General features: G+C 41.8%; 1 protein-coding gene across 1 annotated transcript; it reads right to left on the minus strand.

Annotated features, from left to right (window-relative positions):
• Positions 1-1,040: 1,040 nt before the first annotated feature.
• Positions 1,041-5,445, minus strand: LOC101793392 (fatty acid-binding protein 5). Its single transcript, XM_027452403.3, has 4 exons — positions 5,282-5,445; positions 2,514-2,686; positions 1,438-1,542; positions 1,041-1,297 (listed from the first exon to the last, which is right to left on the minus strand). The coding sequence occupies exons 1-4, from the start codon at positions 5,355-5,357 to the stop codon at positions 1,247-1,249; spliced, it is 405 nt and encodes a 134-aa protein (XP_027308204.1). The 5' UTR covers positions 5,358-5,445; the 3' UTR covers positions 1,041-1,246.
• Between the last annotated feature and the right edge of the window lie 10,097 nt (positions 5,446-15,542).

The following is a 15,542-nucleotide window of genomic DNA, read 5'->3' on the forward strand; positions in this document are numbered from 1 at the left end:
GTCAATAGTTTAAAGTTATGGGAAAAGCAATCTCTGCTGATGGGTAAGATGAACATACAAAACAGATTTTTCTGCTGTTACGGGGAGCTCAGTAATAGATGTATACAGTAAGCAGCTAAAATACCAGTAGGGTTGAAGTAGCAATAGATTCTGCAATGACAGATGCTGCAAACTAGAAGGGTACAATTGCACGATCCCCCAGACTTCCGAATCCAGTCATTAGAAATCTTCTCATCACCTGCTGATAAATAGTTTCACTATTAGGGCCTGTTTGTCTGGCGTGACAGAACTTCACTTTTTAATTTAGCCCTACCTGACAGCTCCTTGGAAAACTACTTACATCACAGGCTCTATTTCCCAACCAGTGTAAAAGTAATACTCAAGACACTGATATTTCTGAGTATTTATTGTGGCACTTTAAAGCATATAAACTCCATTTCTAGATGTTTCAAGCCAGTTAAAAATAATAATAATAATAAAATGAGGCTTTAAGTTTTAGGCAGTATTTCAGTAGATTTTGTTTAAGAGTTTGTAGAATGATACTAGACAGGAAATAGGAATTTTGCTAGGAAAACAAAGAGCGTTCTCAAAATAAGGCTTCCTTGAAGCAAAGCACTTACGTGTTTACTTAGGTTTATCATATCTATTGGCTCAACAGTATGTGTATTTCTTCAGATAAGAAATGTATGGGTTTGAAACGTGAAAAAAGAAACCAACCCCTGAAAATACACTCCTCTATTTAAACACCAACAAGGCTTATCTCTTATTTATACCCGCCAAATTCTATTTACTTTGTTAACATGCAAGATAGAAACAACTGTAGAGCCTGAATTTGAAATGCTTTTTTCTATTTCAAATTTTAATACCGTAGTAATTAAAGATGAAAAGGCTGGTCAAAATTCAGTTTGCTATTAACTGTTTGTTATCAAACTTTGCATGATCTTGAACTGAAGGCAGTTTGTAGCAAAGCCTAAAACCAAACTGAGTTTTTATAAAACCTCACTTTAAAATTCTACTATAGTAACAACATTTCCACTTCATATATTTGAAAATTTTCTTTAATAGCCTCTTAAGTTCAGAATAGTTACATAATAGTTACATCACGGCTTTTAAAAAGGATTGCACTCAGCTACTCAGTCCATTGAAATACTAGAAAACGGGGAAAAGGAAATTATGGAGTGTAAAGGAGCTCTGTCCACTGAACTGAGTTGTTTGTAGCAAGTTCCTACTGAATATGAAGACGTCCTCACGCCTTCTGGTAGACTCTAATACACTTGACACCATTCATGTCACATTCCTAGAAGATAAAGAAATTAATTGATTAATTTGCCTTGGTACAGAATACAAGGAAAAAGGTTGCAGCTGAAAGATCTTTTAGTTACTTCTCAGGCTATCGGCAAACAGCACTCAAGGATGAGAAAACAGGACTGAACTCACCACCACCAACTGTCCATCCACAAGTTTTCGTGTTATTATGGTCTTCTTGCCATCCCACTCCTGTTCCTGGATCAATGACCCATCATCTTTTAAGTTGATAAGCGTCTGAAATAAAGAACCCAAGATTCAATATCTTACCCATGGCATTTGATGAAGGCTGATGTTTTCTAACACTTTAAACCAAAGGAAAAAATCCCACCCCGGCTCACTCAATAGTAATTTTGTCATTGTCATGTACAAAGCTGGGATATTATCTTATATTTTTATTGATCCTCTTCTTACATTAGCTCACTGTTCATTCACTACTCTGACACATTCCTGCATGCAACAGACCTTTGACAGCATGCCTGATTTCAATTAACAAGAGCAGATGATGTTCTCTGTTCACTGCTTTGTCCATGGGCTTTGAGCTTTTGTGTAACATTTATCTGATCTTGCAAAAACAGATGAATTGCCAGAATGGCATTGAAGGTGGGGGGAAATGGTACATAGACAGCAGTCACACAAGAAGAAAAGAGACATATTTGAGGACTTCTTTGTTGTTAACCTCCTTTTGGGTGAATATGCTCCCCACTCAGTGCAGAGAGAAGCCTTTTTGCCTTCTAAAACTGGTGATTAGGAACTGTGATTCACATTTATGCCTGGTGTGTAACCCCTGCACACTGAACCAGGCTCTTGTTATGCAAATAGCAGAGACTGAGTGGTCAGGTTAACTGTAGGGTTGAATTGTCTCTGATTAAACATCAATGGGATTTTTTCCATAGGCTTCAAATAAAGTGGCATTTGGCTTTAACATGGATTTAAATGTCTATTGGTTTTACTAACACAGTGCTTGCCCAACAAATTGAAAACAACAAAATACAGAAGACATGACTAGCTTCAGCATTTTCCCTCTTTGGAAATTGCTTAATCCAGAAAAAAAAACATTAATTGATTTCAATGAGACTTACAGTGACAGCTATTCATCAAATAAAGCATTGTTAGTATGGATGTGAAAGCTGACTTTTAAACAGTATCTTCATCTATGAAACACTCAAAGAATTGTGTTTATTCAACAGAAAATCTAGTATACTTACCTGAGTTTTTCTGCCATCTAATGTACTTTCCTCAAACTTCTCACCAAGCTTGAAGCTGAACTGTGAAGTTTTGAAGGTGCTTTCTGTTTTTACGGTGATTGTATCTCCATCCTTAATAATGTAAACATCTGGTTTGGCCATGCTTCCCATTTTTCTCATGGCCATACCCACACCTGCAAGGCAAGAGGCACCGAGTGTCACAAAGTCAGTTAAACCCTATGAGGCTTCGGACCACACAAAAGTTCAAACACCTAATTCCCATTTAGTCATTTAAGTACACTTGAAAATCAAAGCTCAAGAGTCACAAAGAAAAAGGATGTTTTAAATTATCTATTAACGGGGAAGGGAAAAAAGCGTATTTGCATGGTTATTCCTCTGCTTCCTCAAAGAGATAAGGTTGAATCTATTTCTCCTTATCAAAGATTGCCTGATGTACCAGAACTCAGCAATAATTTTTTACAAACAGAAATGTGCAATAAACAGGAAAACAAAGACAAAAGCATAAAGTAACAAAAGTGTTTCCTTTCAGTTCTGAATGTTTTAAAAATTCTAGAGAATTAACTGACTGGTGAATCCACCCCCATATTTATTTCAATTTACTCAAGATACACTCTTCAATCACGCTATACACAATTACAAGCATGTGAGTTTTAATGAATTTCATCCTCTACATCCTGTCTCCAAAACATAGGCTTCTGAATTAGAATACTCCCATCATGTGAAATCCTGCTTGCAGGCAAATTACAGGTGCAGGGAAAAAAAAAGAAAAAAGGACCTTGAGAGAAATGACCTTTGCAAATGACTGAAAATTTGGCCACATTAGGGGTATCATCTGGAGACAGTTGTTCTCAAAACCCTTCAGCAAAAAAAAAAGATTCGCCCTCCCTCAGCCCGTGTGCCCTGTTCGAGTGCTTTGCTTGAGTCTTTTTGATCTGAAGGGTGAAGAAATCAGTAAGAGGGTGCTCAGGCAACAAACTAGACTCCATTAAACTGGAAAGTGTAGATCTTGAACCAAGAATTGATAAGCAACCAAACAGAGCAGAAAGTGCTACCAAGTCAGCAAACATCTGTGCTCTGCAATTGGCGTGGTTAGGAATGCTGTCAGATACAGCACAGCACTCTGCTGGAGTGTGCAGCATACTCAGGTGGGGGCTGAGTCCACACAACAAAGATTACAGTTTCCTTGGAAGGTGAAATTAAGAAAGAAATTCCCAGACACTGCTTCTCCAGAATCAGCTCAGATTCAAGGAATGAATAATGATGTAAGCGTCAGCCTGCACAGCAAAAAACAGTCCTCCTCAGTCCGCGTTTTGTGCATGGAACTGGAAGTTACTGGCGCAGTGTCCCCCACCCATCCCTTTGCTGTTGTCCAGTCCACAGCCATCAGTGAGTTATTTGACCAGCTACACATTGAAATCCGACTCAACAGAGATGAGCCAAGTAATTTTCTCCGTATGGCAAGCAGTGAAATTCACACTCCTTTATCCTTGAACATTTTTACACAGAGTGAGCAGAATCTGCAGAATCCCATCTATCGTGTGTCTCAAGAGGATCAAAGGCAGTTTCCTAAGTAGTCAGCAGAAAGGGTGAGATCCAATAAAGGACTGGTTCCTAAAGGGTGACTTGGAGTAAGCTTACTTGCCTAAATTGCAACTGTAAAACAGAAAAGTGACTGGTTTAAGATTGCCATCTGAACACAAACAAACTCACTTGCTGCCTACACATGGGAGGTGCTCTGTAGTTGCAGCACTTAATTTCTACTTTGAAGTTGCAGTTTGGGCACATGCCCGGCCCCGGCCACCAGACGCGAGCACCGCAGCATCCTGATGAACTGAGCGGAGCTTTACATTCTTGAATTTCCTCCACTAAAGTCTCCCAGAGGGCTTAATCCAGAGGGTTATCTCAGATCATACCTATCACACATTGACAGGTCTCTCACAAAGTGTGCTTACAGCTTCTGCTTTCTGCAGAGCACAAATGCAGTGATGCCTTTTGTATTTGTGCGTGACCTAAATTCCTTCCTCTCCTCCCTCCAAAGACATTCAAGGCAAAAATCTTCCACCTCCTGAGAAAGTATCCTAGCTTTCAGCAGAAAATCACAGCTTCTGGGCTACATGAACACCACATTGTTTCTACCACCTGTTGGCCAGGATGCTCACAGAGGCGGCTGCCAGTGTCAGCCCTGCTCTTGATTCAGTAACGCGGTGTTGCAAAACGTACAGCAACCTGGAGCTGGGGATGGCAAGCCGGGGACATCCCCTTGAGATACTGAAGGGCACAAGCAGCCGGTGGCAATGTTCAGGGTACCCGCGGGCAGCCGATCTGCCGGGGGTCTCTCGGAGACACCCGTGGTGCCTCCCTGGGGATGCAGCAGGGCTGCGGGGGGCAGGGGGAGCGCAGGCTGGTGGGGATGGGCAGCTGCCCCCGAGCCATTACGGTGCAAAAAAAAGTATAATAATAATAATAAAATAAATAAAATAAAATGGAATGGGATGGAACAAAATGGAATGGAATAATAAAAAATAAATAAAATGGAGTGGAATGGGATAAAATGGGATGCAATAAAATGGGATGGGATAAAAATTTAAATAAAATAAATAAATAAAATAAAATAAAATAAATGAATAAAATGAAATAAAATAAATAATAAAATGAAATAAAATGAAATAAAATGAAATAAAATTTTGCCGCCGCCCCCCTGTAGCCCCCCCCGTCCGCGGACCTTGGACAGAGCCCTGCCGGCGTGCGGCGAGCCCCCGTGCCCTTACCCAGCTCCTTCATGTACTCCTCGAAGCCCTCGCTGGAGACGAGGCACCATTTGCCTAAAAACGCATCGATGGCCATGGCGGCAGCGGCAAAAGCGGCGGCGGCGGCGGCTCCGGCGGGGCTGTCGGCGGGGCTGCGGCGGGCGGCGGACGGGCGGCAGCGGCCCCGCGGGCGGCTTTATGGCCGGGCCGCGGCCGTGTGGGGCCGGGCACAGCCAATGGGGCGCCCGCCGCGCCCCGGCCCCTTCCCCGCCGAGCCCCCGCCCGGCGAGACCCGCCCGCGGCGGCCGTGACAAGAGCGGGCACGCCGCGGTGCTGCCCGGCCTCCTCCTCCTCCTCCTCTCCTTCCTCCTCCTCCTCCTCCGCCGGTGCGAAGCTGGTGGCTGGGATTTGGGCCCCAAGGAGGTTTTTGCAGGCTGGGGTGATGAATCCTAAGCTATGCCTGCGTGTTAGGGTTTACAGCATCAGTGATATTTTTTTGTGATAAATCAGGGAGAAACGAGCACGGGGCATCATGTGGCATGGACAGAGGGCAATAAAGAGTCAGCATCCCCAAAGTGCATGGGATTCCTTTGCAGGTCTTCCCGCTATCCCCCCAAATCCCATTGGTACATCCTGTATCACTAAATCCAGCAATCTGCAGTGTGCTGCAGACCCTGAAGTGTTGTTACACGCATGCAGTGACAGCAAGCACCATCAGTCAATACAGGGAACTTATGCAGGTACACATTAAAAAGCAAAGCCTTTGTGCAATCTCATGCTTTAGCACACAGGAAATGCAGATTTGGTGCCTTGGTCTGAGTGCGTCTTGACCCACAGAACCCTAAATCCCCACTTCCCAAAGGAAAGCACTGCAGTTACCATTGCTGCTAACCAACACCAGCACAAAATCTCCGTATCTACTGGGCCCTGTGAGGTTCGGGCCAATCGTCTGTCAAATTCTACCAGGTGTTTACTGTCATATTTTGAAAGAAAGCTTCTATTTCTGAGTTGCAACAGAAACCCTGATTCCAGTGTATCCCAAAGATTTATTTCCATCATCAGGATTATGCTAATCAGTGTATCTTTTGGCCTTGCATCAGTCTGGGTGAAACCCAGAGCTACCATCTCCCAGCCAGAAAAACAAAAATCTGAAAATATGCCCAGTGCCTGGAGCTTTTTTTGGTGTAGTAGCAGTGGCTATATGCTTCTTTGATAGTACTGAAATGAAGAAGTTTGAAAATGAGGTATCAAAACCAGAGGAGACAGCAAGGTCTCTGTGCCGGTTCTGGAACATCACAAGATAGAGGGATGCCGTGAATCTGGATGTTTTGGTGCTTCTGTTTACGCCTTGCAGTGTCATAGAGCAAAACGAAACAGTTAAAAGGCTGAATACTTTCTAGAAAAGGTCAGATTTATTATACGCTAAATAATCAGCTCATTTTTCAGCTGAGATTTTTTTAAAGTACTTCTATGTAACTAACCTTCCCTACTGAACTGCCTTTAATTACCTTCCACTTCTCTGACTGTCTGTTTTCTTTTAATATGCAAATAAAGCATTAGCGTCTGGTCATAAGGCAACAAGCCACATTGCTTTTTTTTTTTTTTTTTTTGTCATTAAACAGGAATACTGAAACACAAGACTTTCAGCTTCCTTCCACTTTTATCTTCTTCTTTTTTTTTTTTTTTCTTTAATTAGGCTGAAGTTTACTAACCAATTCACGTTAGCGGAACCAAAATGCTGCCTGTCCTGCCGTTCCCTTCTGGTTGTTTACAGAAAGGCTAAATTAAAAGCAATTAGATCAGGGATCAAACAGAATCATCTTTCAGGAATTAGGAAGTCTTCAGTCTTGTAAAATGGGGATGATTTCTAGAAATAGAAGTCTTGGCTTTCATCCACCTATGCTACCAAAGAATTTCTGATCCACCTTCCTGCAGTGCTGCCTGCAGATGGCTTATGATATACAAACATTATGCAGGTATAAATGCTGATAGTGCGACGGAAGATGTAAAATCCACTATTTCCATCTAGTGGTGAGATGGTATTCCTGGATCTGAAGGACAGGGAGATCCACCTATGTACCTGTGCAGAACGCTGCTGTGTTTTGAACCCTTCCACAAGTCCTTTGTTGTGATTTACTCTCCTTACGAACTGTTCAAGTCTAGGCATGTTCACATAAGATATAACAATAAAAAATGAGTCTTGTATCTCTTTTCTGAAAAGCAGACTGTTAGGATATGGTGAAAATCTCTCAATTTTTACAGAAATCTAGCGTTTTGCAAATTAATCCAGTGATATAGCTTAATGGCTGTGATTCTGTCAATGACACATCTCAAAAGTTCTCTGAAACAGGAGAATGCTGAAATTTGTGGTATGTCTTGTATCAAACAAATTAACTAGAAGGACCTGAGATGTGTCCTTTTGGGTAAGGACTGGACTACTAAAGATACTTGATTTGCTATGACGACAATACTGTACATATATTAGTGAAACATTTGAAAGGTGATGGATTGCAGTTACTTACTTAAAGCTAAAATAAAATGGTCAGATATTCAGGGATGCTTGGGCCATGGGGATCGGTTTCTAAATCCCAGTTCCTGTCTAATTTGGTGTTGACATCATGGTCTGATGTGTTTCGTGTGTAGTCTCCTCTCCTCCCTACACATATCTCAAGAGAAGCAGCAACTATGTATGTTCAAACCTGTAAGTGTTCCATTCCCATATTACTGTTTCAGTGCAGACAGCTTAATTTCTCTGAGGGAACTTGTCCTCTTCTCCACGTTAGACTATACGTGTTCCCAGAGAAGAAGAATCTAAGCAACACTGATGGGAGTAAAATTTTCCATGGGAGTTAGTTGCACGGACAGCACGTAGCCAGTCGGCAGCAACCACCGGTCTGGCAGTTTGGGCCTGCCAGAGAGGATGTTTTTCCAAGGCAGCCAAGCCCTTGCATCTTGTAGGAGGGGAGGATATTGCAGTCCTTTATTACCAATTGCAAAGAAAAGGACCAAAGGAAAAGACTGCAGAGAGACCTTTGTCCTACTCCTTTGGGCAACTGCACATCGTGCAGTGATGCTTCAGCTGACACGAGAGCTGGGAAGCTGTGACCAGCAGTGTTTGAGGTTTCTCTTCACGTAGCCATAGCGTTGCCCATTGCATGTAAGCCAAGCCATATTTTGTCTTTCAGAGTCGTAATACCTGCTCCTTGGGCAGGGCAGAGCACCACCTTGCTCGTCTGCAACGTATCGCTGATTAGGTTGCACAGGAAATGCAACTTTTTCCCTAGACCTTTACTCATTAAAATGCCCATATGTTTAACTTGGAAGGAACCCAATCTGATAGCACCGTGCTTCGCCTGACTGTGTAAAAGGGAGGATCTTGCCTTCCTTCCAGTGTGCAGAAATATCACACACACATATAGTACCTTCCCTAAGCAGTAAGCTTATTCTAGACAAGACTACCTCTTAAGAAAGTCTTAAGAGTTTGCCAGGAAAATTGGACAACACTGTCCAAATTCTACTCTTCATATTAAAACTAGCTGTAAAAAAAATTCAAACAGACCATGAATAATAGTTACTCACCCCCCAAGGCATGGATGAGAAAAATTGCATACATGGCACAGCTTTGTTTCTGTTTCCTGGTTGTACAAGTGTGGTTTTCCCTTCCCAGCCATGTCATCATGGGTAGACATGATGAAACACGTGCTATGGTTGCATGGCTGGCATAGGTGAGCTTTCCTCCATCTGAGGAGAATTATACTTTGGCAATTCCAGACCAGGGATTATGAAGCAACACACGAACCTGCATGTTTTCATGTGTATGTCAATATGTTTAAGTTCTTCTGGAGTGTAGGCATTGCATCACCCTGAGCTAACCGGGCTGGGCATGGCCATGTTTTATCAATGGGCTTTGCGCAACACGTCTTGGCTTTCACGTCAAAACAAAGCCAGTTTACTCTCCAGCTCCTCTTCCTCCAAGGAGCCCTCCCTCTGGACGTGGAGGCTGCCACATAGGCGCTCAGTGGCCGGCTGTCGGGGACGGGCTGGCTTACGCGTGGCCGACTCCAGTGCCAGCCAACTGGTGCCCCGGGCGCTGCTGATGCCGCGGAGAATTAACGTAATGCAATTAGCACACTGTCAGCCTCAGCGCGTGGCCCCTGCGCCGTCATCAGCATGTTCAAAGCAAATTTAAAGGGAAATGCTTACATTGAGGGGAAAGTTTACTGCTCTGATGTTGTGACAGCTCATCGGCGGTGCATTGACTGAATGACAGGGACAGCACCAGAGCCCAAAGTGACAGGGAAGAGAAACTCCAGGCTTCATTTTCCTCATTTCAGAGAAAAATGGGCTGATTTCAGTTCCAGCTCACCTCATGGTGACTTCAGATATATGAGCCTGAGTCTAACTTTGTAAGCTTTGAAAAATCCTCTTTATTTGGATGGTAGATACTCTACCATGAAGAGCAAACATCCACACATTAGTATAAACACGTTTTTATTTCACTTCAGAAATTCATAGTCAGAATAGTCATCGCAATGCTAAAACCAATTGGGATGATTACAAATTGTTCAAGGCTGTCCATTTTCCATAGCTTATTAGCAGGGGACACCTGCTCACAGCCGAGACTTTCAGAAATGTAACAATCTGCAGGGCTTTTTAGACAACTCAGATGTACAAAACATTAGCCTCAAACTCCATTTGGCTATAAAACCAAATAAAAATAACCTACTTTGTCCTTTCTGTGTGTTCTCAAACAATAAGGACATAAGGTTATGGTAAGGACAAAAAAATGGCAAAATTATTTGCAATAAATATCGACGAAAGAAATATTTCTACAATGAGTAATTAGCATATGAAATTTAGAATCACAAATTGAAGACCTGCCCACTGGATTTAGAAGAGTTTTAGCATTCATTTTCAGTTGCATATTCTAAGGAAAGTTTCATTACCAAGGATATTAATTGACCATTCTAAAGGCAACCTCAGGAAAAAGCTTTGTTTAAAGTTTTAATAATTGCACTGCTTTTCATTCTCAGGGTTTCACCAAGGAGAGCATCACAGGCCCAGCCACCTGTCCTTCACAGAGACGGGGTCTTCGCTGTGTTCAAGAGGACCAAGCTTTTCCTCTGCCAGGCTCTGCCCAGCTCCACAACTCGCCACCCTACAAAGAGGCACGTCAGTCACACAAGGGGCTGTGGAAGAGCTCTGCCACCCCTGGCATGTTTTACCTTGGCCATTATGGCTGGAATGGGAGCATGCCCAGTCCAAGATGAGGAGAGTGGTGGGTGTAATATTGCCACAGCCTCAGAAGGTGCCCTAAGCCCCTTCATCATCTCTTAGGGGTGACACAGGTTACAACTCCATTCTCAGGAGCTTTGGAGTGAGGGGGACCATGACTGCTGCTCTCTGTGTTGAGCACAACCCTCATTGTAAATTGTTAGGATTATGCGTAGCCCGTTTAATGGATTGGGCCTTTCTCTTTCATAGACTGTCAAAGGAAACTAAGGAAAAAATTGGAAGCTAAAGCTGGTTTTTACTTCTATCCCGCTCCCATTGCCAACGTGCCAAGTTTTTTAAGTACGTGACTTGTATTCAAAAGATCTTCTAAGAAAGTTCTTGCCTCTGGCATCCCAGGCAACCACGCAGGACAGGCAGGTATTTTCCAGTTTGCTCTTCTAGACCTGAAAAGCCTCACTTTATTTGGGTTTACATCCTTGATTCCTTCTCACAATATGAGTTTACATATCTAAAACTTAGGCCATAGAAAATCTGCGAGGAGGTAAGAAATACCTTAATTAATAAATTAAGGTAACCTTAATAAGAAATACCTTACTTCCCTGATTTTTTTTTTTTTTAATATTTCTGACATAAGATAGTTTTGGGTACTGTTTCTGGTACCCTTCCCTGTATGTGCATATACTAGGGAGCAATCTAACTTGGTGCTGAGCTACATGAAGGAAAAGAAGAAACAGCCATACAATTCATTAATTTGCCGTTTCCAGTAAATACTGTGGGATTCGTTTGAGAAGTAGATTTTGAAGAGAAGTTCTCTAAAGTCCCACCTAGAAAAGAAACTTTAAAACTCAAAATAACGTTTCTTTTATTCATGCAAGTAATTTGAACCACTCAGACTCACTAGTAAAGAAAAGACAGTTTGAGGAAGAACTGTGTTTCACATGACAAATTTGCTGGTTTTTCTTGCAGACCATGCTATTTTTAAAGTCAGGCTGGTCTTTCATCCCCCGCTGAAAAAGGGTGTAGGGGTCAAAAAAAACAGAGAAGTATTAACTGGGTAAAGAAGGAACAAGAAGGAACGTGCTGCTTTGTCTCCTGCCTGTCCTCTGAGCTTCCTGCAAAGATCATCAGACTGAGGTATGAAAGCTTGGCCACGAGGGACTCGGCCTTTCCCAGGCTTTGTTCCTATTGACCAAGCATTTTCACAAGCAGGTCTGCCACTCTGCTCTTCTAGCTATTTTATTTTAAAAGAAATGCTCTTTTCATATGTAAGCACACCCTCCTTCCCTCATGAAGCACAACACAGCCCCCCATTTGATATGGGGGGCTCTTAATATCTATCGCTGGGCACAGCCTTAACTTTGTAAAACCTTGAGAAGACCAGCTCAGGGTAAAGATTATTTGCTCTTAGGTAAAAGACAATCAGAGAGCAAAGTGGCTCCGCAAAGCACTGCTGTGTCCCAACACTCCTCAGTGTACAGAGCCAGTAAGGTTCTGGATATAGTAAGGATATAGTAAGGTATCTGGATATAGTAAGGTATCTGGATATATAAAGGGGGGGAAGAAGAGAACAAGCAAGAGTCTACCAGGAGCAAAGCTTCTCAATTGGTCAAAGCTACTGCAGGCTCTTGGCGGACATCAAAAAGAGCGTAGAAGATTGACTCAGGCCTCCCAGAGGGAAAAGGCAAGAGCGGATGAGATCAAATAGTTGCAGGAAGGAAAAAGGCTCTTAAGCCGGGAGAAGAAAGGAGGGGATGAAAGCGCCGTTGAGAGAGGCACTGTCAATAGGCAAGCTGTTGGCCTGGAGGTGACTCCTAACCACACCGTGGAGAAGCCAGGCCTGGCATCCAGGGTTGTGCAGTCAGCTGGTGAGGTGGGCAGGAGGCCAGCAATTCCTCAACTACAAGGAGTGTACCCTACAAGGAGTGTACCCTCCCTGTGCATGTGTATACACATGTGGAAGGTATGTTTGGGAGCAAAATTAGAGAGGAGAGGAGAGGAGAGGAGAGGAGAGGAGAGGAGAGGAGAGGAGAGGAGAGGAGAGGAGAGGAGAGGAGAGGAGAGGAGAGGAGAGGAGAGGAGAGGAGAGGAGAGGAGAGGAGAGGAGAGGAGAGGAGAGGAGAGGAGAGGAGAGCCTTGAGAACAGCTAAACACAGTCCAAGGATACTTAATTTTCTTTCTTTTTTAAATTTCTTTTTCAATTTTCACTTCATTATAGCGTATTTGTTGCTCATTCAAGATTTACAGAGTCTAGATGAAAAACTAGGACAAACCATCATTAATGCATTCTTTCACATCCAATAGGGCAAACGATTTTCCGAGATGAGTACATGATGTGCCTAAAAACATTTTAAAGTCATCACCTGCTATCAGACATCCTATTTACCCAACACGGTGTGCTGTTTGTATTTAGTTAATCCTAGTGTTTTAAGGACCTGTTCCAGCTCCTTTTGTATTCAGGCAGGTGGCTACATTTTTGGTGAGGTATTATCATCAAGATTTGTGGGTCAGAGAATAATAACATGCAAAGTCAATGCTCATCCAGCCCTGCTTTGTTCTGTATGACTGACCTTAATACCCTCTATATCCACACCCCTAGCCTATGGATGTCAATAAAACGTCCAAGCAGCCAGTCACTCTGCTTTGTTTCATTCAGTTACACAGGAGCAGAAATTGATACTGCATGAAGAGCTCACAGCAAAATTATCTAAATGCTTAGAGAATAAATTCATTAAAGATTATCATCAATATACTTTAGAAATGCATTTTTACCCTTATCTGCAGATTGCAGGGAGAATAATTTTCTACATATCAACATAATAGTCATCACAGGAGTACCTTCTTGCCCCTATTGCTTGTATAACTTCACTATCTTGTAGTCTTGAGAATGCACATTCTTAGCTTTGTTTTTCTATCCTGTGCATTTTCTTTAGATTACATATTTGAATACTAGAAAATGACTTCTTTTTCACACACAAAATGTACTGTACTTTTACCATTGCAAATTGCAGCTAATAGCACGCAGAGCAAAGGCAGCAGCAGACTACACTTTGTCCACGGAGTTGTCAGTCATTTCTCAAATAGCGGTGTTATCGGCCTTTTGCCTGACCTAAGCAACAAAGTTGGGCACCTCTGGGTTACAATACCTGAACAGATTTTGTCTATAGTGAGTTGGATGCCTCTCCATTAGACTAAAGAAAAAAAATATATATATCCTTCAACAGGGGAGATTCATTTTAGCTGTAAAAAGCTGAACTGGGACCTTCATTTTTCTCTCTCTCCTTGTCGTATATATAAACCTCTATCTTGGACCAATATAAACACTCTAGAACCTTATTACTTAACCCCTGTTATATTCCCTAAGTGGATATGTATGGCTAATTATTTATGATGGATATAAGTGCTTCACTTTTGAAGACAACCTTTGCATAATTTACTTAACTGTTGTACAAATTGGTAAAAATTAAAAGATCACAAAAATCACCTTTTGGGCATACAAATACATGATTAACTGGGGACTAAAATAATTCTTCAGTGTTCTTCCACTTCTCACTTTCTCTCTAAGACTAATTCAGGTAACATCATGCCACGAAATATTCCTCTAAACTGAAAAAAAAAAAAAAAAAAGGAACTCAAACTGTCCCGTGAACAACTTTTTTTTTTTTTTTTTTCTATTTTGTTCACTTTCTAAAATTCTCTTTTAGCTTCACAGGACTTGCAATCCTTTCAAGGAATTTCAGATGTTTAGATGTTTTCATAACTCCTTCACCAGAAGGGAGCTCAATAGCAGGTTCAGGAGCTCAGCATTCTGAAACCACCTCAAAGAACTGGTGGCCTAATTAAAAATAATAATAATAAAGAAAAAAGGATAACAGACTGCAGAGAAGGTATTCATCCCAGACAAAGTAGTTCACACGTGTTGTTCCTGTGTCTGAATTTCATCGACCTATCTGCCCCAATCATTTTATCTCACCCTCTTCTATTTCTTGCAAACACACAGAAGAGGCCATCGTAACACAACAAAGGTGCGTGTTTAGCACAGCTCTGCACCTCCATCTGCAAGGTGATAAAGAGATAGCCTTGACTTCAACAACCTGGTGAAGAAGTTGGGAGGACAGACCTTAAAAGTGCTGCTAGATAAAATGATGTTGCTTTCAGAAAGGACAGTGTCTATTTGCAAATCTTGGCAAAAGTAAGTTCAAATTAGTTTTAGATAAAAGATTTGTGTCACAAGTCTGCTGTCAAATTAACGTCATACTAAATGCATGACTAAATGTACATACTAAAATTTTATAAAAAGTCAAGCACCTGATCAAGAACAGGTAGAACTAATACCTCAATAGGACAGCACCTGCAGTTCTTGAAACTAAAAATTCGGTCACGTTTTCATTAAGGACTGAAATAGAACAAAACTGATGCACATGAAATGCATGTGCAGTTGACACCTTCACCTGCACAGCCTGAGGACAGATCAGCCTTTCCAAACCCACAGAGCTCTGCAATACACGAGACACCTAAGCACTTACGTTAATAAATAATAGGGTTGGACACTGGGCTATAAACAACAAATAAAGCTCTCCCTTTGATCTTTGTAAAATATTTAATGAAATCTCCCACAACTGAGTGACAAAAATATTACAAAACTGAACTTCAAAGATAGACCTTTCCTCCAATTATCAAAAACACTAACTTATGTTTCCCTTTGAGCTAGACTTCGCTACTTTTATGCAGGATGAGTAGCTCTACTGTGTGTTCACAGTCCCATTACCTTGTTACTCTAATTGCTGAGATAAATTTACATTTAGCAAATCTCACACTTTCTTGAAAAAGAAGAAAATGACAGGGACTTAACAACAGAGGTAATATAAACGGAGTATCAGAAAATCTACTCTGTATTTGCAGCTTGCAGTTCCTCAGCTACATCGATGATTACTTTTAAGTCTTCTTCAGATATTTATATTTAACAATTTTCACAAATGAGAACTGCTGTAATATTTGTTGTTTCAACACATAGAAAAATTGTTGGAAGTAACATCTAGACAGACCCATC

This window comes from Anas platyrhynchos, chromosome 2, assembly GCF_047663525.1.
Source record: "Anas platyrhynchos isolate ZD024472 breed Pekin duck chromosome 2, IASCAAS_PekinDuck_T2T, whole genome shotgun sequence".
In the NCBI taxonomy this organism is placed as follows: Eukaryota; Metazoa; Chordata; class Aves; order Anseriformes; family Anatidae; genus Anas; species Anas platyrhynchos.